The sequence below is a fragment of the Salarias fasciatus genome, chromosome 6, assembly GCF_902148845.1.
Source record: "Salarias fasciatus chromosome 6, fSalaFa1.1, whole genome shotgun sequence".
NCBI classification, from domain to species: domain Eukaryota; kingdom Metazoa; phylum Chordata; class Actinopteri; order Blenniiformes; family Blenniidae; genus Salarias; species Salarias fasciatus.
The window spans coordinates 30550280-30577528 of record NC_043750.1 but is presented as its reverse complement, the minus strand read 5'-3'; the positions used below and the strand labels follow the sequence as shown (position 1 = coordinate 30577528).

The 27249-nt window shown below is 47.1% G+C and overlaps 1 protein-coding gene across 6 annotated transcripts in view; it reads left to right on the top strand.

Moving 5' to 3' along the window:
• The window catches only part of LOC115389686 (protein ALP1-like), a 55092-nt gene that overhangs the window by 9822 nt on the left and 18021 nt on the right, over positions 1-27249 (top strand). The window contains exons 3-4 of one of the 6 annotated variants that reach the window (XM_030093214.1): positions 22322-22528; positions 23083-26050. The exons of 2 other annotated variants lie outside the window; for them this stretch is intronic. In XM_030093214.1, coding sequence (XP_029949074.1) covers positions 22394-22528; positions 23083-24111 — 1164 coding nt within the window. In that variant the 5' untranslated portion in view covers positions 22322-22393 and the 3' untranslated portion in view covers positions 24112-26050. Of the gene's footprint in view, positions 1-20772; positions 26051-27249 lie in introns of those variants that run through there. 3 more of the 6 variants (XM_030093215.1, XM_030093218.1, XM_030093216.1) reach the window with 3 other exon arrangements.

The window sequence follows — 27249 nt, the reverse complement described above, 5'->3', positions numbered from 1 at the left end:
AGAACTGATTCACTCAGTAAGTTGAACAGTTTCATGTTGGCAGGAGGACTGAATTAGTTCAGGATAGATGAAGCTCCTCCTCCAATAAGAGGAAATGCAGAGTTGTTGCATCAGCATAAGTTTAATTAGGGACTGAGCCCTCCAGGCAAGGTCTCTATTGTTCTTCGTCCGTTTCTTTTTAGATATTATACTCCACGCGCATTTGACCCCAAATTTGACCCCTTAAACATGCACGAAAACTCACCAAATTTGGCACGCACATCATGACCAGCGAAAAATTTTATAAAATGGAAAAATGAACCTCATTTACTCTCTAGCGCCACCTAGAAACAGTAAAATAGGCGCCACGGCCCGTAGGAATGTCGCAGAGATCAAACCAACGTTGACGCGTTCGTCTCATCAAGATCTACATTTCATGCACTAACACCCCTGACCTAAATGCAACAGGAAGTCCGCGATTTCCCTTTCAAATTAAAATTTTGCTCAAAATCACTCCTCACGAAAAAATTATCTCCTCCGAGACCGTTTGTCGTACAGAGGTCAGAGTCACGTGACATGGTAGAGGACAAATTTCTCTACAAAAGTTGTGAACAACTTTGTCAAAAGTCTGATGGTGTGGATTTTATTAGCCCTCAAAGTTGGAAGTGTGAAATCCTGCCTTGCTCCGGCCCTCATCCGTTATAATGGGGAAAAAACGAAAAAAGTCGCCTTTTTTCAGCACCTTGAACAAGTGGCGACTGCGGCTAAACCGTTACTCCTATCGACAAACCGAGCACACGTGAATCATCCCCAGGTCCCAGGATGATGTGACATAAGTGGGGAAAATTTCATGATACATGTACGTTTTCACAGGTATGAAAAGGTGTGCGCTCTGCATTTTTTTTACTCTCAGTTATAATGGAGCCGGATGGGGAAAAATCTCGCGCTTCTCACAAACTGAGGCGTCTACGGTCCAAACTAAAAGTCTGACTCCTCTGAAAGCCTCACCAACTGAAAGACAACTAATTTTCCTATCAAGCATGATATTTTTTGTTCAGTTTTGCCAAACAGGAAAGGAACAAGGAGCAGTTGTTTCCCAAACAGAATCTTTTATTTTCTCCTCTCTCCCACTCTAACTCACATTACCATATCTGGGCATACAGTGCAGTTACACAGCTGACAGCAGCTGTCAATCAAACTCTGACACTCAGTGCCTTCATTCAGTGACTGTCAAAAGCAGATGGGAGAAGCTAACAGCTCCATGTTAGTGGATGGGAGATGCTAACAGCTCCATGTTAGTGGATGACAGATGCTAACAGCTCCATGTTAGTGAATGGGACATGCTAACAACTCCATGCAAGTGGATGACTGATGCTAACAGCTCCATGTTAGTGAATGGGAGATGCTAACAACTCCATGTCAGTGGATGACAGATGCTAACAGCTCCATGTTTTTTTTGTAATCATTATTTTTAATTCAATTTTCCAACTTTTCATTTAAACAAAACAAATACATTCAGATGTAAATCATACAGCTCGTTTACAAAAATAGAGTAGGTGGTGGGTAACGTTTAAGCTTCATAAAGAAAACTTAGTTGCATAAAAGTCCTTTTAAAAGGGTGGACGAAAGATCAGGTCCAATATAATCCAGGTATGGACACCACACTCTGTAAAATTGATGCACACTAGAATGTATAATGCTAGTGAGACATTCCAAGGGGATCAGTTCAAAAATAATTTTACGCCAGCCTATGATAGATGGTGTCTTGTCACAAACCCATTGCAAAAGAATATTCTTCCTGGCAGCAAAAGTTAAAACATCAAACAATCTCTTGCTGGATAAAGTTTTTACATATTTGTTTGGGAATCTGAGGAGCAAGGCAATGGGATCCATTTCTATTTGGACGTGTAAAATGGCCTCCAATTCCCTTATAATCTCAGACCAGTATCTCTGAAGTTTATGACAAGACCAGAAGCAATGGGTTAGGGTTCCCACTTCTGTTTTACACTTAAGACACAGAGGGGAGAGGGAGCGGTTGAAGAGATGCTGTCGATGGGGTGATATGTGTAGTCTATGTTTAATTTTTAACTGAAGTTCTCTTGTACAGGTGCAAATTGAAATCTTTTTTGCATTAGACCAAATAGAATCCCATGTATCTTCATCTATAGTAACAGATAACTCCTTCTCCCAAACCCCCCTAACCCTCTGCGTATCAGTTGTAGAAAGACCAATAAGTACGTGGTAAAATGAGCTCAGAGAGACCTTTTTCTGTTGTTGAAACAGCATTTTTTCAATAGCAGATATTTCAGGGCGACTGATAAGGGTTGTACTATGAGTAATATAATGTCTTATTTGCAAAAAACGAAAGAAATCTTGTTTGGTGAGGTTATAAGTGCTATTTAATTGTTCAAAGGACATAAGTGTATCATTTGAAAAGAGATTATTGAGGGATGTAATTTTTTTCCTAATCCATTGTTTGAAACCAGGGTCTGAGGAGCCTGGTTGAAAGGCAGGATTATTTATTATTGGAGTGAATCTAGATGTTATATTTGACCTGCCCTCAAGACGGCAAATCAAGTGCCACGCTTTAAGACTGTTAATAGTGATAGGATTTGTGCAAAAGGCTTCAATCTCCTTAATATTTTTAAAAAATAATAAGTCACTCAAACTACATTGAGACAATGCTGCCTCAATGTCCATCCAAGTTGAGGTTTTACCTTTGACCCAGTCATTTACAAATCTCATATGAGCACAAAGTTGATATATTTTAAGATTTGGCATATCCAACCTGCCTGATGAAGCAGGTAGGTGTAAAATTGCCATTTTAAGCCTAGGTCTACGTTTGCTCCAAATGAAAGAGCTAAGCCACCCATCTATATCCTTTAACACTCTTTTGTAAAACAGAACAGGAATCATTTGAATAGGATATAAAAGCCTGGGTAACACGTTCATTTTCACCAGAGCTATACGGCCTAACCATGAAACAGGAAGAGAACCCCAACGCTCAAGATCCTCCCTGATCTTTTTAAATAGAGGCACAAAATTTGCCTTATATAGCTGATCAAAAGATGGGGTGATAAAAATACCCAAATACTCAAAGCCGTTCGGAGACCACTTAAAAGGAAATGTTGGAACCATAATTGGAATTGTTGAGAGAGATCCAAGGGGCATGGCCTCGGATTTGGCCATATTTACTTTATATCCAGAAAAACGGCTAAATCTGTTAATCACGTCAATGAGAGCTGGTACTGACGTGTTAGGGTCACTAATAAGAACAAGAACATCGTCTGCATATAAGGTTATTTTATGAGATAACTGTCCAATTTGTAGACTGTGAATTGTGGGTGTCATCCTAATGGCCTCCGCTAGGGGCTCAATGGCCAAAGCAAAGAGGAGGAGAGACAGAGGACAACCCTGCATCACCCCTCTGCACATAATGAAGTATTCAGATCGGAGTCCATTGGTCAAAACAGCCGTTTTTGGTTCATTATATATAATTTTTACCCATTTAATAAAATTTTCACCCAGACCAAATTTTTCCAATGTGTAGAATAGAAAAGACCACTCGATTCGGTCGAAAGCTTTCTCCGCGTCTAAAGAAAGCACCAGACCATTAAGCGACCTGTGATTAAAGGCTTGAATAGCGTTTAGCAAATGTCTGACATTAGATGATGAATTCCGGCCCTTAATAAAAACCTGTTTGGTCTTCCTTTATTAATTTGGGTAAGAAATTTTCTAAACGAGTAGACAGTATTTTTGAGAGCAATTTCCTATCCACATTTAAAAGAGCTATGGGTCTGTAGGACGCACAGGATTCAGGACATTTTCCCTTCTTTAAAATTAGGGATATATTGGCCTCTCTTAGTGTTTGGGGAAACTCTCCTGTTAGAAAAGAATGATTGAACATATCAAGCAGAGGATCGGCAAGGATATTTACAAGTTGCTTGTAAAATTCACTACAAAGCCCATCAGGTCCTGGTGATTTTCCATTTTGTAGTGAATTAATAGCTTGGATCACTTCATTTTTAGTTATGGGGTTATTGAGAATAGCCTTCTCCTCCTCTAATAAATTAGGTAAGTTAAACTGACTGAAAAAAAGATCCATGAGTTGTGCTCCCTCTGGTGTTTGATCAGAAGAATACAGCTGCTTATAGAAGCCTTTGAAGCAGTCATTAATCAATTTGTTTTCATACACTTTATGGCCTTCATTATTACATATGGCTGCAATTGTGAGAGATTCTGCACGTTTTCTGACATAATATGCTAAACATTTTCCAGGCTTATCCCCATGCTCATAAAACCTCTGTTTAGTATATTTAATCTTCTTCTCTGCATCCCTTGTAAATAAGCAGTTGAGTGCTGTTCTTATTGTGGTAATTTCTTCCCCTAAAGATGGTAAGGGAGAAGTGATATAAGCTTTTTCTTTATTTGTCAGCTCTGTTTCTAATAGTTTCTGTTTTTCATACCTTTATCGTTTCTTTGTAGAGGAGTAGGAGATAAGTAGCCCTCTGGCATATACTTTAAGAGTTTCCCATAAAATGGAAGCATTTCTGGCTGATGCATTAATTGATAAGAATGTTTTAATTTCAGTACTAAAATGGGACACGAATTTCTCATCTTTAAGAAAAACCGTGTTAAGTCTCCAATGACGAGACCGTTGCAATGAAATTTTGGGATTAATGTCCATAATTACTCGAGCATGATCAGAAATTATGATACTTGATATTTGACAGGATATAACGGTGTAAAAATCAGTCTGTGGCAAAAAAAAAAAAAAAAAAATCTATTCTAGTTTGACATCTATGGGAAAATCCGATGGAAACATACAGTCATGGCAGTGACTTCACATAGGCAGAAGCCTCCTCCGGGGAGTCGAATCTTTTCTCCGTATCATTGATGATCATCCTCAAGGTAGCGGGATAAAGAAGCGCATATTGCACATTCTTGCTCTTCAGCCGGCTCTTCACAGCATCAAAGGCTTTGCGCCTCTTCACCACTGCCGCAGAATAATCATTGAAGAAGGAAATACGGACCCGGTCCTCTGGCTGGTTCGGCTCTGTACCAAGGCGCCGTGCCACGGTCATCACGCGTTGTTTATCAGTAAAGTTGTGAAACTTCATGATGATGGGTCTTGGACGCTGACCTGGTCCCGGCTTCCTCTGACCGATAGAGCGGTGTGTGATCTTTCCAGCTTTAGTTGCAAGGCCGAGATGAGTGGGCAGCCACGTCTCCAAAAATGCGACTGGATCCTTACCCTCCATACCTTCAGGGAGATTAATGAGACGAACGTTACATCTCCGGTTGCGATTCTCCAAGTCATCCATGTGGTCTGCCATGTCACTGATTTGTTTCTCCACTTTTGTCACTTTAGCTTGCAGGGTTTGCATCGTGTCTTCTACATTAGAAACACGAGTTTCAGCTTCATCGACGCGGGATCCTAGGGCGTGTACTTGGGATGTCTGGTCGTGGATGGCAGCAAGAACAGTGTCGATCTTGTCATTAAAGGATTTTGTGATATTGTCCGTGATCTTACTCAGAGCCAAGAGAATGTTCTGATCCACATCACTTGTAGGATCAGCAGCAGTCATAACTTGCGGGTTGTTTGCTCCTTCGGTCTCAGCTAGGTTAGCTTCCACGATAGCATCGTTAGCATTCTTTCCCACCGTGGATTTCTTCTTTTGTTTTGTCTTTGTATCCGGCATTTTTGGAAAATAACCGTCCAGACTCATTCTAAAGCAACTCCTACGTTTGCATATAAAGTTCCACCAGGTGAATGCGTGATATGATCGGCTAATTCGTGAAATTCCACCAGAGCCTGACGGAGCTAGGTGTTCACGCTATGACGCCATTTTCCTCCCCCCAGATTCAACAGCTCCATGTTAGTGGATGGGACATGCTAACAACTCCATGTCCGTGGATGACAGATGCTAACAACTCCCATGTTAGTGGATGGGAGATGCTAACAACTCCATGTTAGTGGATGGGAGATGCTAACAACTCCATGTTAGTGGATGACAGATGCTCACAGCTCCATGTTAGTGGATGGGACATGCTAACAGCTCCGTGTTAGTGGATGAGAGATGCTAGCACCTTCATGTTAGTGGATGGGACATGCTAACGGCTCCATATTAGTGGATGGGATAATAATAATGAATAATAATGCATTGGTTTTATATAGCGCTTTTCAGGACACTCAAAGACGCTTTACATTGCATTATTCATTCACACCATACTGGGTGGTGGTAAGCTACTGCTGTAGCCACAGCTGCCCTGGGGCAGACTGACGGAAGCGAGGCTGCCAATCTGCGCCATCGGCCCCTCCGACCACCACCAACCATTCACTCTCACAACTTTCATGCTAGGCAAGGTGGGTGAAGTGTCTTGCCCAAGGACACAACGACAGTTGCCTGCGGGAGCGGGGATCGAACCGCCAACCTTCCAGTTATAAGACGACCTGCTCTACCAACTGAGCTACTGTCGCCCCCAAATATGCTAACAACTCCACGCCCCCTGTCGAGGGTATATATATCCTCGAGGGTGCCCTCTGCAAATCCTTCTGACAAAAAGTAAGGGAGCAGACAGCTGGGCCAGCAGGTAGGCGGGCACGCACTTACTTGTAGAAGTGGAGTTACGTCCAGTAACTACTAATTCTACTTCGTAAGTGCTTAGCTATGGGGTACTCACCAAAGGCGAAGGCCGTAGGGATGAATGTACTCCCAGTTGGCCTGCTGACAGGATTGGTGCGTAAGATGGAAGTAACAAACTGCACGTCCAGAACGATCGTAGATCTCCCAAAGAACGAAGCGGGCATCCATGCACCAAGCACAGCCTGCGATGTGAACAAGCATCGCCACCGTGACACACACACGCCGGCCAGGGCAAACCACAATGGCAGGCGAGGAACCCCCGGTCCGCCACCACTCAGGAAGCGGCAGCCGGCAGAAACCAAAAACAGCGAGCGGCAAATCGGAAAGCCCTGGACCGCGGCCCCCTATGGGATGCGGAGACAGGCCAGAAGGACCTTAACGGTTAAGCGACAGAACACCTGTTTGCGCTAAAAACCGACATGGCCACAGAGTCCGTGCACATATCCAACAGATATGCGTGCACAAAGGTGGACGCAGAGGCCCAGGAGGTAGCCTGGCAGATATCACCCACCGTGACACCCCTGCACAGGGCCGCAGAGGCAGCCACACGCTGTGTGGAATGAGCACCAATCACTGCCGGTGGCGAGAGATTCTGTGCCTCGTAGGCAGCTGCAATAGTGCCCCCCACCCAGTGGGGATGCTGAGAGGTCAGCGGTGATCCACGCCCCCAGGCTCCATACCTCACAAACAGCTGGTCCGTGGTGCGAAAACCAGCTGTGCTCTGGACATAAAGACGCAGAGCTCTGACCAGGCACAGCAACCGCAGCCATGGGTCATCCCCAGACGAGTCAGGCATGGAGTCAAGCGTCCTGATCCTGATCACTCGCAACCGGAAGTCTGAAGTGATCACCTTGGAATGAAAGGCCGGGTTAGGCCAGAGATGTAGGAGTCCCCCATCCTCGCTGAACACCATGCAGGATGGGTGGACTGACAAAGCGCAGAGATCCACAACCCTCTTGGCGGATGCTAGCGCTAACAAGATGGCGGCCTTGAAGGAGAGAAAGTGGTCCTCTGCCTGCTCCAAAGGCTCGAAGAGGGGTCCCTTAAGACCCTCCAACACAATGTGGAGGTCCCACGGAGAGACCACATGCCTGGGGGGTGGCCGAAGCCGACACGCCCCGCGCAGAAACCGCTTCACAAGCAGATGGTTGCGCGCAGAGAAGCGGCCGAAACTGCCATGACCCGCTACGATGGCCGATGCAAACAACGCCAGGGTGGATGCAGCGCGACCGCTGTCCATCAGGGTCTGGAGGAACTCCAAAACTCCACCGATGGCGCAGGAGACCGGGTCCAAACCCCTCTCCGAGCACCACGATGTGAAGAGCTGCCACCGAGACCTGTAGGCCTTGACAGTGGAGGGGGCCCTGGCATTCTGGATGGTGGATACCACCACTGGGGGGAGGTCTAGTTCCACTAGCCTCACCCGCTCAGCCTCCAAGCCAGGAGCCTCCCGCCCAGGAAGGGGCAGGACCGAAGGGTGACCCCTGTTTGCAGCAGCGCTTCGGGCCTGTCAGGAATCGGCCACGGGTCTCCGACTGCCAACTGTACCAGGTCTGGGACTCAACGCGCACTCGGGGTGTCTGGAGCCACCACGATCATGTGGAGATTGTGCACCCTCACCCTGCGCAGCAGCGGGGTCAACCGGGGTGGACTCGAGGGAATGCGTACAGGAGGCCCGGAGGCCAGCTCCTGTGTGCAAAGGTGTCTACTCCTAGAGGGGGCGCGACTGACGACCTGAGCGAGAACCAAAGTGGGCACAGTGCGTTCTCTGCACTGGCGAAAAAGTCTGCCACTGGGCATCCAAACTCGCGCCAAAGCTGGGCTGCGACCCATGGGGACAGGCCCCACTCATCGTAGAGTGGGCCTCCCCGGGACATCCTGTCCGCACCGACGTTGAGAACCCCAGGCACGTGTCACGCTCTGAGAGATGCGAGGTGCCTCCCAAAGGAGGATCTCCGCTGCTTTGCGGTGAAGGAGGGGAGACGGAGCCCCCCCCTTGCCTGTTCAGGTACGCGACCACCGTAGTGTTGTCCGACCTGACAAGTACGTGGCTGTCCTCCAGCCTGGCCTGGAAATGGAACAGGACCTTCCGTACCGCAGTCATTTCCAGCACATTGATGTGAATGGGAGTGGAATCCCAAGCACCGCCCACCATGTGGTAGTCTAGGGTGCCTCCCCATCCTGCGAGAGACGCATCCGTGAACACCTCTACGCGATGCGACACGCAGCCCAGGGGGACTCCTAGCATCAGGAGAACCGGATCCATCCAGTAGATGAGATCCTGGCGTGTGTGGGGCGGGATAAGAAGCCTTCTGTGACCGTCCGGCGCCCCCAGGCAGCAGCGGCGTGCGAACCACCGTTGCAGCCTGCGCATGTGCAGGAGGCCCAACCGAACCACTGGATGGATGGGCAGCAGCCATCAAACCCAGGACAGTCCTGATCAATCGGACAAAGACCAGGGGTGCGGTCATCGCAGACCTCAGGGCCGAGAGAAGAGAGGTTCGTCTCTCCTCGGAGAGGCGGGCTGTCATGGAGAGCATGTCCAGCTCCAAATCCAGGTAAGCTGTGCGCTGAGCTGGGTGAGCACGCTCTTGTGTCGGTTCACTGTGAACCCCAGGAGCTCGATGTGGTGCAGGACCTGAGTCGTGTGCAGCACAGCCTCCTGCTGGGAGGACGCCAGTATGAGCCAGTCGTTGATTTAGGTGAGGATCCTCAAAACGCGATGATGGAGGGGCTCCAGCGCTGCTTCGACACACTTGGTGAAGGTGTGAGGAGTGAGAGAGTAGCCGAAAAGGAGCCAGGTATATTGGAAATACCTGCCTCCCACGGCAAACCTGAGGAAGGGTCTGTGCCTCCTCAGAATGGGGGTGTGGAAGTAGGCGTCCGTCAGGTCAACCGAAGTCATACAGTCCCCAGTGGATACACTCGAGGAGGTGTTTGACCGTCAGCATGCGGAATCTCCTGGTGGCTATGTGAGTGTTGAGGACCCTCAGGTCCAGAATGGGTCTCACTCCCCCGGACTTGTTGGGAACCAAGAAGTAGGGGGAATAGAAGCCCAAGTGCACCTCTTCTGCGCTCAGCTCCGTGACCGTGCGCCAGCGGAGGAGCGAGGCTACTTCCACTCTGCGGCCGCCCCCGCAGGGCATGCGAGCCACATACGAATGACACCGCTGAAGAGAGGTGGGCAACAGGCAAACTGCAGGGCATAACCGTTTCTCAGTATCCTGGACAGCCAGAGAGAAAGCGGTCCCAACATGGCACGCCACGTGTGAAAACGGAGCGTGAGTGGCTGCACTATCGCCAGAGGGGACGCCCCACATGTCCTCCCGACCTCGGGAGACGGGGGGCCCCCGACGAAAGGGCCGTGGAGGGGGTGTCCCGCGATTGAGCGCGGGCAGCCGCTCCAGGGCCCGCTCTTTGTTGGAGACAACCTGAGCAGAGGCCGTGTGATCCCGGAGTTTCCCGGGTCGCTGGTCTTGGTTCTGAAGCCGGAGCCGGGACGCTCGATGGCGGGACGCCACGCGGCGGTAACCCGGAGCGATACAGCTCCTCCGCTCTGACGCCTCGCTCCGTTGATGGCGATGGCTCTGCACATCCGCATCAGGATCTCGGCCGCATTCTGGATTTCCTCGATGTCATCTGGAGTGAGCTGAGACCTCTCGTAGTAGATCTTATCCACAGAGCTCAGCAGGATGGTCATGTTGTTAGCTAGGGCGAATATCTGATTGCTGCTAGCGTAACCATGATCCAGGAAGGTTGCCATGCGCCTGTCACTCTCAGACGGCAGCATGGGCTTGCTGCCTGGCCAGGCGGAGGACTTGGGAAGAAGGCACAGTCCCACGGAGTCCTCTATTGCAGGCACTCCGGGGACCAGCAGCCAGCCGTCCACGCAGGAATATTAGCAGTAGCCTTTCACCGCGCCTTTGCCGGTAAGCAGCGTGCGCCAATCCTTCCGCACGTTGTCCTGGAATGAAGGCACAGCGGGACATAACACAGCAGTCCGGGTCCGAGTCCGTGACTGGGTTGCTAGCCCGAGTGCAAAATCGCGTTGAACCGACTCCGGAGGCTGCGGCGGCAGCGCAAGGCCGATGAGCTCAGTGGCGAAAGTGAGGAGCCCCGCGAGGTGTTCAACAAATCAAATCAAATCAAATTTTATTTGATATAGCACTTTTCATATTTATAAAAATTACACAAAGTGCTGAACATTAAAAACCTATAAAAACCAGAAGAAATAAAAACATTATGCACCACACGCGCAAGCACGCACACACGCACGCACACACACGCTCAGTCTCGTATTTCTATCCTTGTGGGGACCTTCCATTGACTCCCATTCATGTCTAGCCCCTAACCCTGACCCTTACCCTAACCCTAACCCACACCACAACAAAGCCTAACCCTAAAGAAATGTTTTTGCACTTTTACTTTTTTCAGTAACAACAACATGGTCAAGAAAACACTGTTTCTCCTACTTAGGACCGGAAAAAGGTCCCCACAAGGCACGTCGTTTCATGTTTTGCTATCCTTGTGGGGACATTTGGCCCCAACAAGGATAGAAATACGAGAACGTACATACGCACACACACACGCACACACTCTCCCATTATATTGCACAGAACACAGGAGACATGGCATGACACTGAGCATCTTGGCGAAACAATACCAGTGGGGCCATCTACTCCAGGAGAAATCAAGGGTCATTAATACTGGGGCTCCAGCACCTGACCTCTGACCCATTCAGACCAAGGAAACCCGCACACCGAAGTGTGGAGACCTCCAGGCCTGCCAGGACTAGCGGACCCAGGCACAGTAACCCCAACACCAGACCGAGACCAACTCCCGGTCTGAAGGACCCCCCTGAGGAAACACTGAAAATAAACAGCTAAAACATGATAAAATATGAGACGAAATGAAAATAAAGTACTAAGATAGAATTACATCCATCCATCCATTTTCTACCGCTTATCCGGGGCCGGGTCGCGGGGGGAAGCAGTCTCAGCAGGGATGCCCAGACTTCCCTGTCCCCAGACACTTGGGGCGACAGTAGCTCAGTTGGTAGAGCGGGTCGTCTTATAACCGGAAGGTTGGCGGTTCGATCCCCGCTCCCGCAGGCGTAAAACTGGCGTTGTGTCCTTGGGCAAGACACTTCACCCACCTTGCCTAGTATGAAAGTTGTGAGAGTGAATGGTTGGTGGTGGTCGGAGGGGCCGATGGCGCAGATTGGCAGCCTCGCTTCCATCAGTCTGCCCCAGGGCAGCTGTGGCTACAGCAGTAGCTTACCACCACCCAGTATGGGGTGAAAGGGTTGATGTGGTATTGCAGTGTGAAGCGCTTTGGGCTCTGTCAAGCAGGGTAAAAAGCGCTATACAAGTGTAGTCCATTTACCATTCACTTCCTCCAGCTCCTCTGGGAGGATCCCAAGGCGTTCCCAGGCCAGCCGAGAGACATAGTCTCTCCAGCGTGTCCTGGGTCTTCCCCGGGGTCTCCTCCCAGTGGGACATGCCCGGAACACCTCCCTAGGGAGGCGTCCAGGAGGCATCCTAAACAGATGTCCGAGCCACCTCAGCTGGTTCCTCTCGATGTGGAGGAGTAGCGGCTCTAGTCCGAGCTCCTCCCTGGTGACTGAGCTCCTCACCCTATCTCTAAGGGAGCGCCCAGCCACCCTGCGGAGGAAGCTCATTTCGGCCGCTTGTATCCGGGATCTTGTCCTTTCGGTCATGACCCAAAGCTCATGAGGGTGGGAACGTAGATTGGTAAATCGAGAGCTTCGCTTTCGGTTCAGCTCCTTCTTCACCACGACGAACCGATACGACTGCATCACTGCAGCCGCTGCACCGATCCGCCTGTCAATCTCACGCTCCATCCGCCCCCCACTCGTGAACAAGACCCCAAGATACTTAAGCTCCTCCACTTGGGCTAGGGTCTCTCCACCAACCTGGAGGGGGCAAGTCACCTTCCTCCGGTCGAGGACCATGGCCTCGGATTTGGAGGTGCTGATCCTCATCCCTGCCGCTTCACACTCGGCTGCGAACCGCCCCAGTGCATGCTGTAGGTCCGGGTTCGATAAAGCCAACAGGACAACATCATCTGCAAAAAGCAGAGATGAAATCCTGTGGTTCCCGAACCGGACCCCCTCCGGCCCCTGGCTGCACCTAGAAATTCTGTCCATGAAGATTATGAACAGAACCGGTGACAAAGGGCAGCCCTGCCGGAGTCCAACATGCACCGGGAACAGGTCCGACTTACTGCCGGCAATGCGGACCAGACTCCTACTCCGGTCATACAAAGACCGGACGGCCCTTAACAAGGGAACCCGGACTCCGTATTCCCGGAGCACCCCCCACAAGACACCACGAGGGACACGGTCGAATGCCTTCTCCAAATCCACAAAACACATGTGGACTGGTTGGGCAAACTCCCACGAACCCTCGAGCACCCTATAGAGGGTATAGAGCTGGTCCACTGTTCCACGACCAGGACGAAAACCGCATTGTTCCTCCTGGATCCGAGGTTCGACTATCGGTCGGATCCTCCTCTCCAGTACCCTGGAATAGACTTTCCCGGGGAGGCTGAGGAGTGTAATCCCCCTATAGTTGGAGCACACCCTCCGGTCCCCCTTTTTAAACAGGGGGACCACCACCCCGGTCTGTGGAGTTTTTGCCTCCACAACTGTTCGGGCTGCAGTTCGCTTGGCCTGCCGGTACCCGTCAGCTGCTTCGGGAGTCCCATGAGCCAGCAAGGCTCGATAGGACTCCTTCTTCAGCTTGACGGCAGCCCTCACTTCCGGTGTTCAGCACCAGGTTTGGGGGTTGCCGCCACGACAGGCACCGGACACCTTACGACCACAGCTCCGGGCAGCTGCTTCGACAATGGAGGTGGAGAACATGGTCCACTCGGAGTCAATGTCCCCAGCCTCCCTCGGGACATGAGAGAAGCTCTCCCGGAGGTGGGAGTTGAAAGCCATGCTGACAGAGGGTTCCGCCAGACGTTCCCAGCAGACCCTCACAACACGTTTGGGTCTGCCAAGTCTGTCCGGTTTCCTCCTCCGCCAGCGAATCCAACTCACCACCAGGTGGTGATCGGTCGACAGCTCTGCCCCTCTCTTCACTCGAGTGTCCAAAACACACGGCCGGAGGTCAGATGACATGACAACAAAGTCAATCATCGACCTCCGACCTAGGGTGTCCTGGTGCCAAGTGCACTTATGGACACCCCTGTGCTCGAACATGGTGTTCGTTATGGACAAACTGTGACTAGCACAGAAATCCAATAACGGATGAACAATATGTCACCTGTGCCACAACACAGAGGAACACGACCATAGATCTGTGCTATGGCAGTGTGAATGGAGCGTACAAGTCAATGCCGCTTCCTCCACTTGGATCATCGTATCATAACTGTGTTTACCTCATGCCGCGGTACGTCCCTGTGTTCAGGCGCTTGCCACGCGAGGAAAAGACTGTGAAATGTTGGTCTGAGGACAGCATTTCTACTCTTCAAGCTTCGTTTGAATGCACAGACTGGGACTGCTTCCTTGATTCTTCTGATGATATTAATGTAATATGTGACTCTATCTCTTCTTATGTCATGTTTTGTGTGGATTCAGTTATCCCGTCAAAAAAGGTTGTTATTTATCCAAATAACAAGCCATGGGTAACTAAAGAGCTCAAATCAGCTATCAATAAGAAGAAAATGATTTATTGCACTGGTGATCAATGGGAGAAGAAAGAAATCTCCAGAGAAGTGAAAGGTGAACTTAGAAAGGCCAGACTGAAGTACAAAGAGAAAGTTGAGGCCCAGTACACCAGTGGTGATATCAGAGCAGCTTGGCGTGGGATTAAAAACATGGCCTCTGGTAGCCATCAAAAGGAGGACAGGAAGCCTGTCACAATTAATGGTGTGTCTGATTTTGAACTGCCAAGTGCTTTTAATTCTTTTTTCACTCAGTTTGAAAGAGTTGATGTGGAGGAAAATGTGTCAGATTGCAGGAATACTCTCAAGCCTGTAAGTGAGATCGTAATTTCTGAGAGTCATGTCTCTGCCCTCTTTAAGAAGGTCAAAACAGGGAAGGCGAGGGGCCCTGATGCCATCTGTGGCCGTACGCTGCACCACTGTGCCACACAGCTCAGTGGTGTGTTCTTCAGACTGTTCCAGACTTGTATGGATCGCTGTAAAATTCCCTCTCTATGGAAGACCTCAACAGTAATTCCTCTTCCAAAATCCAACAAGTCAAGAGAGCTGAATGAATTCAGACCAGTCGCACTCACGTCACTCGTCATGAAATGCTTTGAGCAAATATTAAAAGCCCACATATTGCCCTTTACAGCAGGGAGACTAGATCCACTGCAATTCGCTTATCAATCAAATAAAGGGGTGGAGGACGCTAAGCTTTTCTTACTTAACACTATCTACAAGCACCTTGAAAACGCAGGGGCCCATGTCAGACTCTTATTTGCAGACTTCTCTTCTGCTTTTAATAAAATGCAGCCTCACATCTTGATTCAAAGGCTGGCTTCAGATTTTAACCTTCCGGACCAATTGTTGTCATTGATCTTAGATTTTCTCACTGATCGGGTCCAGCGTGTTCTGGTCAATGGTTGCTTGTCTCCTCCCACCACCTCCAACACGGGGTCTCCTCAAGGCTGTGTCCTGTCTCCTCTTCTGTTTATTCTCTACACCAACAACTGCAGATCCGCTGAGGAGAACAGATTTCTGATTAAATTTTCAGACGACGCAGTTCTGGTTTCTCTACTGTCACGACAGGAGGGAAATCATGGTCCTGCTTTAGGCCATTTTGTTAAGTGGTGCGAGGAAAATTACCTTGACTTAAATGTTTTAAAAACTAAGGATATGGTCATTGATTTTAGACGGACTTCCTCCCACAGTGTCAGTGTCATCCATGGAGAAAACGTGGAAATTGTCAATAGTTATAAATATCTGGGCACGGTGATAGATGACAAATTAAGATTTGACATGAACACTGAGCACATTGTCAAACGTGGGCAGCAGCTTACCTACTTGTTAAGAAGGTTGAACTCTTTTAATGTGAACAAAACTCTTTTAAATAATTTTTACTGCTCGTTTATTGAGAGTTTACTCACATTTTCTTTTATCTGTTGGTTTCAATCCTTGTCTGTGAGGGACAAAAACAAACTGCAGAACATTGTCAAGACCTGCTCTAAAATCACAGGTGTTAAACTGAGGGACTTGCATTCTCTGTGGGAGCAGCAGGTGCTGAGTAAAGCACACAGCATCTTGGCTCAGCCTCTTCATCCTCTGACTCCAGAGTTTATCTTGATGCCTTCTGGACGCCGGTATTTTGCTCCAGCTAGGAAAACTAATCGTTTTTCAAACTCTTTTGTGCCTTCTGCAATCAAATTATTGAATTCCAGCTTCTAAATTGTTTATTGTATTGCTTGTTTTAATATTGTTCAACCTGAGTTCCACTTGTGGTTAAACTGAACGGTCTCATGTTGTATTTACATGCGAAACGACTCGAGATGTGCTGCAAACAAATTGCCCTTTGGGATCAATAAAGTTTTCTGAATCTGAATCTGAATCTGAATCGGAACACCACTCGGGTTCAGATCGGGGAGGCCGTGCGATCCAATCACCCCCTTCCAGGTCTCACTGTCGCTGCCCACGTGGGCGTTGAAGTCCCCCAGTAGAACAATGGAGTCCCCAGTCGGAGCACTAGATAGAATTACAAAGTAAAAAAAAGTTAAACAAGTTAAAAGTACATAACAAATAGAATAAAATTACATAAATAAAGATGGAATAAGAGGACTATAAAAGGTAATTTAAAAGCATGATTAAAAAGGTGTGTTTTCAACCTCCCTTTAAAAATATCAACAGTCTCTGCGGTCCTGAGGTTCTCCGGCAGGCTGTTCCACAGGCGGGGGCCGTAGTGGCTAAAAGCCGCCTCGCCATGAGTCTTGGTTCTAGCTTTAGGAACACACAATAAGGCACTGCCAGAGGACCTCAGGGCCCGCGAGGGTCGATAGGGTAAAAACAAATCAGTTAAATAAGAAGGCGCAAAACCGTTAAGACATTTAAAAACTAATAAGAGAACTTTAAAATCGACCCTGAAGCAGACAGGGAGCCAATGCAGCGACTGTAAAACCGGTGTAATGTGGGCCTGCCCCCTGGTCCTCGTCAGCACGCGAGCGGCTGAGTTTTGTAATAGTTGTAGGTTAAAAATGTTCTTTTTGGGAAGACCAGAGAGCAAGGCATTACAGTAGTCTAATCTACAGGAGATAAAAGCTGCATTAGCACCTCTGTACTGGCCTGAGAGAGAAACGGGCGGACTCTGGCTATATTCTTAAGATGATAAAGTCCAATCTTAGTTATGTTTTTAATGTGTGGAATAAAATTAAGCTCAGAGTCAAAAATCATGCCCAAGTTCTTAACTGATTGTGCTGCTTTAAAATCCCGTAATTTCGGTAAAATTTTCTCTCTCTGACCTTCGGGACTGATAACTAAAACCTCAGTCTTGTCCTGGTTGAGCTGTAGGAAATTCAGCGCCATCCATGACTTGATGTCTGAAATACAGTTTAAAAGGATTTCTATTGGCCCTGTGTCACCAGGAAACATGGCGATGTACAGCTGAGACAACAGGCTCGCGGGGGGGCTTACGGCAGCTGCCGTGGGAAACGGTGGAGTTGGAATCGCCAAGGCGGGAACTCCGCGACACCGAAATGCTGCTGACGCTGCCGGTGGCTTCGCCCCACTCGTAGGCGGTGGAGGCGGTGACGTCCATGGCGTCGTCGGCGTCGTCCTCGCGGGCGGGAACCGGAGAGGTGTTTCCCACGAAGGCGGTTCGCCGGTGAAGCTCCTCCAGCGGCAGTGAGAGGTAGGCAGGGCAGGTGGACTGCTGGCAGTGATGCTGCCGCCCGAGGCAGAGGAAGCAGCACTCGTGACGATCTCCCTCGCAGAACGGAGTGCCGCAAGAGCGGCAGGTGAAAGGCCCCACGCCCGATGGCGACTGGGGCCGGCGAGTCCATGTCTTGATCCGAAGTCTTGATCCGACGAAAAGGCTTCTAAGTCTCATAGATACTGAGGAAGAAGAAGGATTTGCAGAGGGCACCGTCGAGGATATATACCCTCGACAGGGAGCATGGCGCTGTGCTATCGTGCGTAGGGGATTGGTGTATCGAGCTTCTTTACTGTCTCAGTGATAGGTCGAGAGGACTAAAGTCCCCATAATGAAGCCCGTAGGCGGGCTTATCACTTACACAGTAGAATCCAACTTATTCTGGCGTTGCAATACGTTACTGACAATAAAATACGGCGCACGTGCATTACTGTCACTCAGCAGACTTTCAGCTTGTTTTTTTTCTTCCTCCAGAGTCTAGCTCTCACATTAAAGCAACAGAGCATCATGTTTGGTACACAAAGCAAGAACTGTTTTGGTGCAAAACGACCAGTCCTGTGCAGTGGTGTGTTCAAGTTCCAATGTAAAAATCGCGTTCTTTTAAGATCAGAAACTCCATTAGACATCCGTAATTCCATGAAGTGAGAGCTGCTATACGTTCATTTCAAAGGAGCAGTGGTCATTCACAAAATTGATAAGTTGCTAAGCTGTGTGGAAAGGGGGAACATAGCTTCAGAGAATTTTATTATACTTTACTGTCCACATTTCACACACATTCGCATCTTAAAAGATGTGTAACTGTCAAGGCCTCTACATACTCCACGCAAAGCCAAACAAAGTCAGTCAGCAGCAGAAGAAACTTTGCCTGTTGGCTGACATTTCCTACTGCAGCAGAAGCTACATGAACTGGGAAACCACGGCCCCCCAAGGCCACGCCCCCTCACTGCAGGCTCAACAGTGGCGTTTGTGGTGAATGAATTGATGAAAGAGGAGGAGGAGGAGATGGAAGAACAGATGTATGAAGATTAGAAGGAGGATTTGTTAATGAGGCTTGCCAGACATGAACAAAAGAAGAAAAGACGATGGAGGTGGTATGTACGACGCTCAACATCACCAGAACTGAGTGCGGCAAATACAGTCTCCTGGTGAAACAGATGCATGACATGGACAAGGAGAGACTCTTCTCCTATGTTAGGATGTTGGCAGCTCTATTTGACGACTTCGTTCAACGGAACGCGCCCTTCATCCAGCATGCGCCGACAAACTGATCTCCATCCAGGGGAGGTTATCAGTCACACTTTGCATATTTGGTTGTGTGCTCCATTGTCTCTGAAGTGACCGATGCCACCTGGAGAGCTCTGAAGGATGAGTTTTTGTTGCTTTCCCATCACTGGCACAGATGGTGGACATCGCACAAGACCTCAGGAAATTGTGGAACTTTCGCAACTGTGTCAGTTCTATCGATGGCAAGCACGTAACAATCAACGAGAGCTGGGAGTAACTTTTTTAACTATGAAGGCCAGCATTCTATTGTTCTGATGGCTGTACTTGATGCCAGGTAACACGTCACCATGGTGGACATCGTGGCCCTACACCAAACAGAGTAATGGAGTGTCTGAACAGAGCTCTTTTGGCTCAGCTCTGAAGAACAGATATCTTACTTCACCTCCTCCAGCTCCACTCCCTGGCACTGTTGTGGAATTTTTGGTGAATCAGAGCCAAAGATGACGAGTCAAGGTGTTGACGCTGCACAAGGAGGATTTATTGAGGATTGCAGAGGAAGCACACACAAATCAGCTGATTGAGAGCAAGGCTGTTGCTCCGGGGAGAATCCAACCCGACTCTGGCATGACTTCCGGCCACGCCATCTCATATAGCTAGATCTCACGAGACTAGCAGACGCTGTTTCCAAGTGACTTCAGACAAAACAGAGCGGCCTTCACACTGTGTTCCTGAGAACTTTGAAAACAAAGCATTATTCCACATCAATCCCTCCTGTTGTTAAATTTCAATTTAAACAAAACCAGACACAAAATAAATTTGAATTTTAACAATAATCTAACTCACTATCGGAGACAGTAAAGCCAGACAAAGTAAAACCACTTTTCATTTGCATCACACTTCAATATTAATGTTCTCCATAAACATTAATAAGATCAGTTCCTCCAAGTGCATTGTCATTTTTTATATTTTATATGTCCTAAGCAGAGTTGGGGTCCGTTACTCTAAAAAGTAAAGAGTTACCCGTTACTAGTTACTTTTGAAAAAAGTAGTGCCTTACACTACTTGATTACTCCATGGAAATAGTAACGAAGTTACACTACTCGTTACTGCATAATGCTCCGCGGAGCTGTGCTCCCTTATATCCTTCCGTGGAGCACTGCGCATGCGCAGATCTCTGTGTATCAAAACGTTTTTTTTTTACGGATTGAAAAGAAAACACGTCTTTTAAAATGTTTTATAACCATTCGGATTTACTTCACGTGCTAATACGCCGTCCCCTGGACCACTGGAAGGAGTATTTTGTCCATTTACATCGTCCGGCTCTGATTGACTTCCAGCTAAGCTTCGAGCTAAGCTACTACGAAGCTAACATCTGGGAACCAGAGGCACAGGTATTTATGAGCTTGTCTAACTTTGTCAATGATAGGGAAAGGGCGTGGGTCCCTAATCTTCGGAGTATTCATTTAAAAGGGACATTTACAGTAGGAGGGAGTGCAGTGTTGTCAGTGGGGCACAAATTTATATATTTGAGGATTTTACTTTGATGGTTCCATCAGCCCTGACCTGGAAGCGAGTAGATGCTCGTATGGCCACCGTTCCATTTACTGGTGGTAATCAAAAACTCTGCTTAAATAATAATGTTTTGGTTGCTCTATTTGCAGTCATTGTAAAAGTAACGATCGTAGCGTTTCATTTGTAACACTAGTTTAACTACCAATCTAGAAGGAGTAGTGCCGTTACACTACTCGTTCCCATCAAAAGTAATTTAACTACTTGTAACGCTCGTTACTTGTCGTTACATACCCAACTCTGGTCCTAAGTTACCTATGTTTCAACCACCATTTCCAACTGATCCACTGTCACAAAAAACACCAAGCGACACTCAGTCATGGATGCACAATTTAAACAAATCAGCAACCCATGGGACAGTGACAGCTGAAAATACCTTCATGCCAAACAACAATCCTGGTCCAGGCCAATCAACCAAGAAGGCAAAAGACAATCAGTGGTCGCGATGTGTCCAATCAAGCTAAACTAAGAAAAGAAAGAAAAACCATTAAAATCAGCAAAAACATTGAACACAACAATAAAACACTGAACATCTGGTCGTTCTCAAAGTCAGTCATCAATGTCAATGTTAGTATGTTAGTAAGTTAGTTTATCAGTCGTAACACATTCATAGTTACATTCACCTATATTCAATTGAGCAGTTAGTTCCAAGGTAAAAGTAAAAAAACACAGAACATGGCTTCATAACCCGATCTCCCTGCTGACAGGCACTCTGTGCTTTATTCACCAGCAGCAGAATGTGACACATGTACCATGCATCCACCATCCTGCACCAAAACCTGCTGCACTGATAATCTCTGCTGGAGCATCAGCTGCTCACAGACTATTTAGGAGCCCAGGAACCCAGTCTGGAGTCTGCAAGAGAAATGAGCATCAGGGTGAAAACGTGATCCATGATCCGAACCAGAATACCCGTAGAGAACCGTCCTTTCCCTTGGAATAGAGATGACAGGGCGGTCCGTAGCCAGGTAATCCCAGACCAGAGACTGATGTTTAGTCTCCCTCCAGATGTTGACCCTCCTGTGACATTGTCTCTGTTCACTCCAGTCCTGCAGAAACATCCTTGTTTGGTTGTTTCGAACACAGAGTCTACAGCTGCAAACCAAAAATCCAGTGACGACAGCATTCTGCCAGACCTAGAAAAGACAACGTCTCCTCCCTTAGTCTGTAGCGGCAGATTAGACCACAGTCCAGGTCTTCCTGAAGACCAGGACCAGTTCTTCTCCTCCAGATCTTCTCCTCCAGAACGTGTCCAAGGAACGTCACTTTCAGCTGCAGCTGGGCTCAGGATGCTCGGCGGCCTCCCTCAGGAAGACGGTTCAAGAGTAGAACAGTTTCAGGCTCTTCAAGCTTCCTTCAACCTTTTGGTGCGAAAACATCATCCTCATACTGTATCAGTGTTCCACCTGACAGTTCCAGATGCAGATCCCCTCACTGCCGATGCACAAACTCCCAGACTAGAGACAAAGTCCTGGGCCAAATGTGAAGCATTATTTACCTTTTTAGGTGAATGCAAGCAAATGTTGCCTTTCAGGATCCAATCTGAGTGAAAATATTCCAGCAGACAGGTCAGACAGGTCAGACAGGTCAACGACTGGACAGTAGCATGAGTCAGAGGTCCAAAAGACAAAATTATTTCAAAATCAGCAGATTCTGGAGTCGCAAATAGTACAGTTCAGTTGATTTCTATAAAATCTTGGAAAAATGTCCACCCATCAGGTTCTCCTTGTCTTGGTGTAGAAAGAGTCGGTACTAAACATCATTGAATCATTCATTGACTTCATAAGACATTCAATACCTCCCATGACTTCTGGACAAACATTCTATTGTCTCCCTGTAGCAGTTCAACATTTAGCTCCAGTGTGATTCTTCGAGGTTTAGGCCCAATCCCAATTCTCTGCTTAATCCTCACTCCTCAACCTCGATCCTCAATCTCAAATTGAGTGCCTCCTTAAAACAAGTGTTAAGGAATGTAATGTCACTTGGAAATGGGACAACCCTTAAACACAGTTACGTCCTTGGACGACAGGGGGCAGCACTGCGCAAGAGGGTAGAAGAAAGCCGGAAGTGGAACATCGGGAAATAAACAGTAGAAGCAACAATGCCGGTGGAAGCTGCAGTAATCTCCATAGCGTGGACTTTGGGAATCTTTTTAAGATTGTCCATAGCGAGAAGAAAAGCCGTAAGACGGAGAAGACATTTTCGAAGAATGGCGACGCTGATGGCTCAGATACAGGTGTGTTGGATAAAAAAATCCCCTGCAGTTTGTGTAGACGAACGCAACGTTTACTGGAATGTACTCGTGCATTGTCCCTAATCCTTGATCACAGAATGACCAGTGATGTTGTAGAGGAAATTGTCAAATAATGACAAACTTAATATGAAAGAAATATCCACCTCTATTCTTTTTGGTGTGTGAGTAACGTGTTGGTGGTGGCCTGGAAGGTTAAAATCGAATTGTTCTAAATGCTAATCTGTTGTGCAGGGAAAGACACAGATACAAGTGGAAAATGTGTAATTAAATTGAAACTACTCTGTCAAATTACTCACTCCCACAGGCTTTTTTCAACGTTACAATTTCAAATTGAAGCAGACTAAAAAAATGAATCATCAGTAAATGATAATGTAGCCAGTGAATATGTTGTACAACTAAATAAAAACATTACATTACAAAAAAAAAAAACATTTTAACAGATCCACAAATTTCTACAGCAGAGGAGTTGCATATATTTTTACTATCTTCAAAGTATAATTACTGCATATGTATAACGTCTTTCGTCTCATCCTTAGAGTGGCCGTGCTGTGTCTTACTGCCAGCTGAACCAGGATGTGCCTGTACTCCGGCTGTGGTTCAATGTGGAGGCAGAACTACAGCAGGACTTTCGCCTGACCAGAAGAGCCATGCAGGGGCTACAGAGACTTCTGCAGAGGGAACAGGACCATGGCTGGGGCTCTCAACTTGAGGTCCTGATATATGTGTACTGGCTGGCCCACGGACTCTCTTACCGAGTTGTGTCAAGTGTTTTTTGTGTTCCAAGGTCCACTGTCCACCGCGTAATCCACAGAGTTGCACATCTGATCTGGCGTAACCTGAAGCTGGCTATCAGTTTTCCACGCCTCGAGGATCTCAACACAATTGGAGAAGCATTTGGACAACTTGCAGGAACCCCCGTCCTCAATTGTGTTGTTGGAGCAATTGATGGTTGCCATTTCCGAATCAAACCTCCTGCCCATCACAGAATCGACTACCTTAACTACAAAGGTTTCTTTTCAATCAACATGCAGGTCATTTGTGATGCAAATGGCAGGTTTTTGGACATCTTTGTGGGCTATCCTGGTGCTGTGCATGACACTCGCATATTAAAAAACAGTCCTTTTTACAAAGCACAACTATACCCTCCAGCAGAATACATCCTTCTGGGTGATGGCGGCTATCCATGTTTAGCGACGCCCATCAGCCTCTTAACACCATACAGAGAACCTGTGCGGGACCGGTCAGAGTCCAGATTCAATTATCACCACTCCCGGGCTCGCAGCATCATTGAAAGGGCTTTTGGTGTCCTGAAGACACGATGGAGGTCTACCCTTTTTCGAGCCCTAGAGGTTAGACCAACATTCTCCCCAGTGGTCATTGCTACCTGTGCCTTTTTGCATAATGTGTGTTTGGACAACGGTGACGTGTTGGAGCCAGACACTGACATTGCACAAGACATGTACGACCCTCGACCACCACCTGCCCCACTGGCGAATGAGCAGTCAGGAAGTGCCAAAAGGGACCAGCTGGCTGCATTACTCTCTGGCCTGGAGCAGCAGTGCTAAACTTTGGTCAATGATCAATAACAACAGCCTGTATAACTAGTAATGTGCCCTGCAATAGAAATGTTTAACATGTTGCATGTGTGACCTTGTAAATAAATGCTTTCAAATGAATTTTCTTGATTTCTTTCTAATAGCCGTTGTAAATATCTGTGAAAGAAACGTAACACAATTACTCCCAAAGTAAAAATTCTTTATTAAAAAAATCACAGCAAAACAAACTAACAGGTAAAACACATACAATAATAAATAAACAGTGCAAATTTTTAACCTGAGAACCTTAAGAGGGGGAAAGAAAGTTACATTTTGTCCACCATTCGTTCAAACAAATCGAGGAAGCGGTCGGTTTTTGCCTCACTCTCCTCATGGCGCCTTTGCTCCCGTTCACTCTCTGCCTTCAAAAAATCCAAGGTTGGGTTAGATTTTCTCTTCTTCTTTCTGGGAGAAGGTGTTGGGGGGCTCTCCTCAGATCTGGTGGCAGAGGTGGACTGAACACTTGCAGATGAGGAGGCTGCTGAAGCGGAGGCAGCAGATGTGGAGGCAGCAGATGCAGAGGCAGCAGATGTGGATGCTGAGGCTGAAGAGGATGGGCCTTCAACCATGTCCTGGTTAAACAACAGCAATGTATTACTAATTGATAATGTCCAGGTTTTGCTGAAGTTTTTGTTAACAATAAATACTTCTAATATGTTTTTCTTTGACACTTACTAAGAGCAGTGTTGTGGGGTCCTCTTCTGAGGAAGCAGAGGCCACCAGCAGGGGAGGATCAATGGAGGGACGACCACCAAGCACTGCATGCATGTCCTCGAAATACACCCAAGACGCTGCAGTTTCTTCTCCTCCGTCTGTCCCCGACCCCGTCTTGGGTGTTTTTAGCTCCTACAACACAAGAGTGGAAAAGCATTGGATGGTCACATATTAATAGGGGAGAAAGCACAGAAAGACACTGCAATCATTCGTCATACACATAAATATAAATGAAAGAAAATAACTACTTTCAAATTACCTTGTAGCGTTGTTTTAAGTTGTCCCATTTTTTGGCTGCCTGCAGAGGGGTGACCATCCCCTCCAAATTGTGTTCTTTGATGAACTGCCTGTATAATAAAAAGGAATAGTAAGGATGGCAACATGAATATAACGGTTTAGAAACCAGGAATTACGGATACTCACTCCCAGAGTTTTTTTGGAGCCTGTTTGTTCTTCAGGAAGCCCTTGTCATTGCTGTCTCTGAAGCGTATTAAGGCACGGGTGGCATCCGTAGTCCCTGAAGTAAAGTGCATTTGCAAAATTACAGGCTGCATATATATTTAATAATGACAAGCCAGTTCGCTCGTTTTCTGCAACGCTTAAGCTAACCAGGAAAATTCCAACCGTAAAGTTAGCTCGCTACGATATAAACACGACTCGTCTTCGCTACCACCGTCAATTAACATGTCCGTAAATATCCCTATGTACAATCCTGTATCACACAAAATAACTGTTTTAAAAACTACTTACATTTATATTTGCTTTGCTTCGCTGTTTTGTCCGCCATGATTTTCTAAAGAGTTTTGCCGATAAAACGAAATGCATTCTGGGTTATCCTTACCTCCAAGGTAGGTCTCGTAGAATCTCAAAATTAAGGGAGATAACGCCCCTTAATCTCGCTCCTTTCCTCAACTTGTTTAGGAATGGGACAGCACTTAACTTCACGGGAGCGCGCATTTTGAGGAATGAGGAGTAAGATTGAGGATTAAGCAAAGAATTGGGATTCGCCCTTAGTCAATGCTAAATCTGAGTAATCTCTTTATGGTTAGCTCACAAATCCTCCAACTAAGTCAAATAAAGGTGCAAATGTAATTCATTTCAGTTGATTTCAAAGTTAAGAATGTAGATTCATAGACAGTAACAAATTCTTGTAGCACAGTCATGTAAAAACATTGTCGCACTAATTTTGTTATGTCGAAGGGGAAGGTCGAGATAAACCCGTTGCTTCTGTCTCCCCCTTCACTCAGTTTGAAAACCCGGAATGTGACCTCCAAGTTATTTCATTGAAACTGTATTGAAACAAATTCATTTAATTGATTCACTTCAATTCTTCACCCAACTGAGCAATTGGTTGAAATTTTCAAACCATTTCACTAAAACTAGAAGCCCCGCCCCCTGTGTTCAGGCTACAGCCATGTGGGGGAAGAAGTGACTATCATGGAGGCTTCCTGCTGCCTCTGGTTCAGCCTGATCAGGACTGTTCTGCCCGTCGACCCACTGATATCTTCCTAGTGACTTATAAAACAAACAAAAACACATAATTCATTCTAAAGCTAATAAAGTAAGGAATTTAAAACTTTTTAAAGTCTGATCTCTCTTCCCCCCAGGGTGTGTGTTCATGTAGGCTGTGTTGGCTGAGCGATATTGTGTTGGTTCGTTCCACTCAAGTGGATCTACATGAACTCTTCTTTATAAGATGTATCTATTGCTAATTAACACACAAAAAAAAGTTCTACTCGCCGTTTCCAGTCATTTTTTTAATAATTAGCGTTTTTGGGTCGGTCTTTTTTTTTACTGTGGCGGAGTGATATTTACACGGGCGGACGAGGATTTGCAGTGCGTGAAGCGGTCGTTGGTGACGTGGACCAATAAGAGGCGAGCATGCAGTGGTTCTTGGTCACATGGACCAATAGGAGCCGAGTCCTGTTGCCATGGTTTCAGATCACAAACAACATGGCGTCGACTGTATCTATCACCGATAGATGATGAAAAGAAAAGAAAGACAAGGAAACCGCCTTCAAAAGTTACTGAAAAAGTATCAAAGCGATGCGATATGCATCTGGCATCTGTCCAGGGCGAAGATGTTCAGGACTTTACATCGACACGGTGGGAAACTTACAGAACCTGCGTTAGACAGTGGCTTTCTCTGCATGGTGCGTGTAAGGACCTGATTGACGGATCAATCAGCCTCTCAATCAGCATCACCGACAGAGGGACAGACTTTAACAAGCTGAGATATCGACTGCAGGTAAGCCACACAGGGGGGGTGGGGGAGGGGGGCTTCTGGTCAGATCATAGATGAAGTTAACACTTAATGTGAATTCTGGGCTGCAACTGTGATGTATTGTTCATTGTTTGAGACAGATGTACAAATAGAGACCAAGTCTGAGGTCA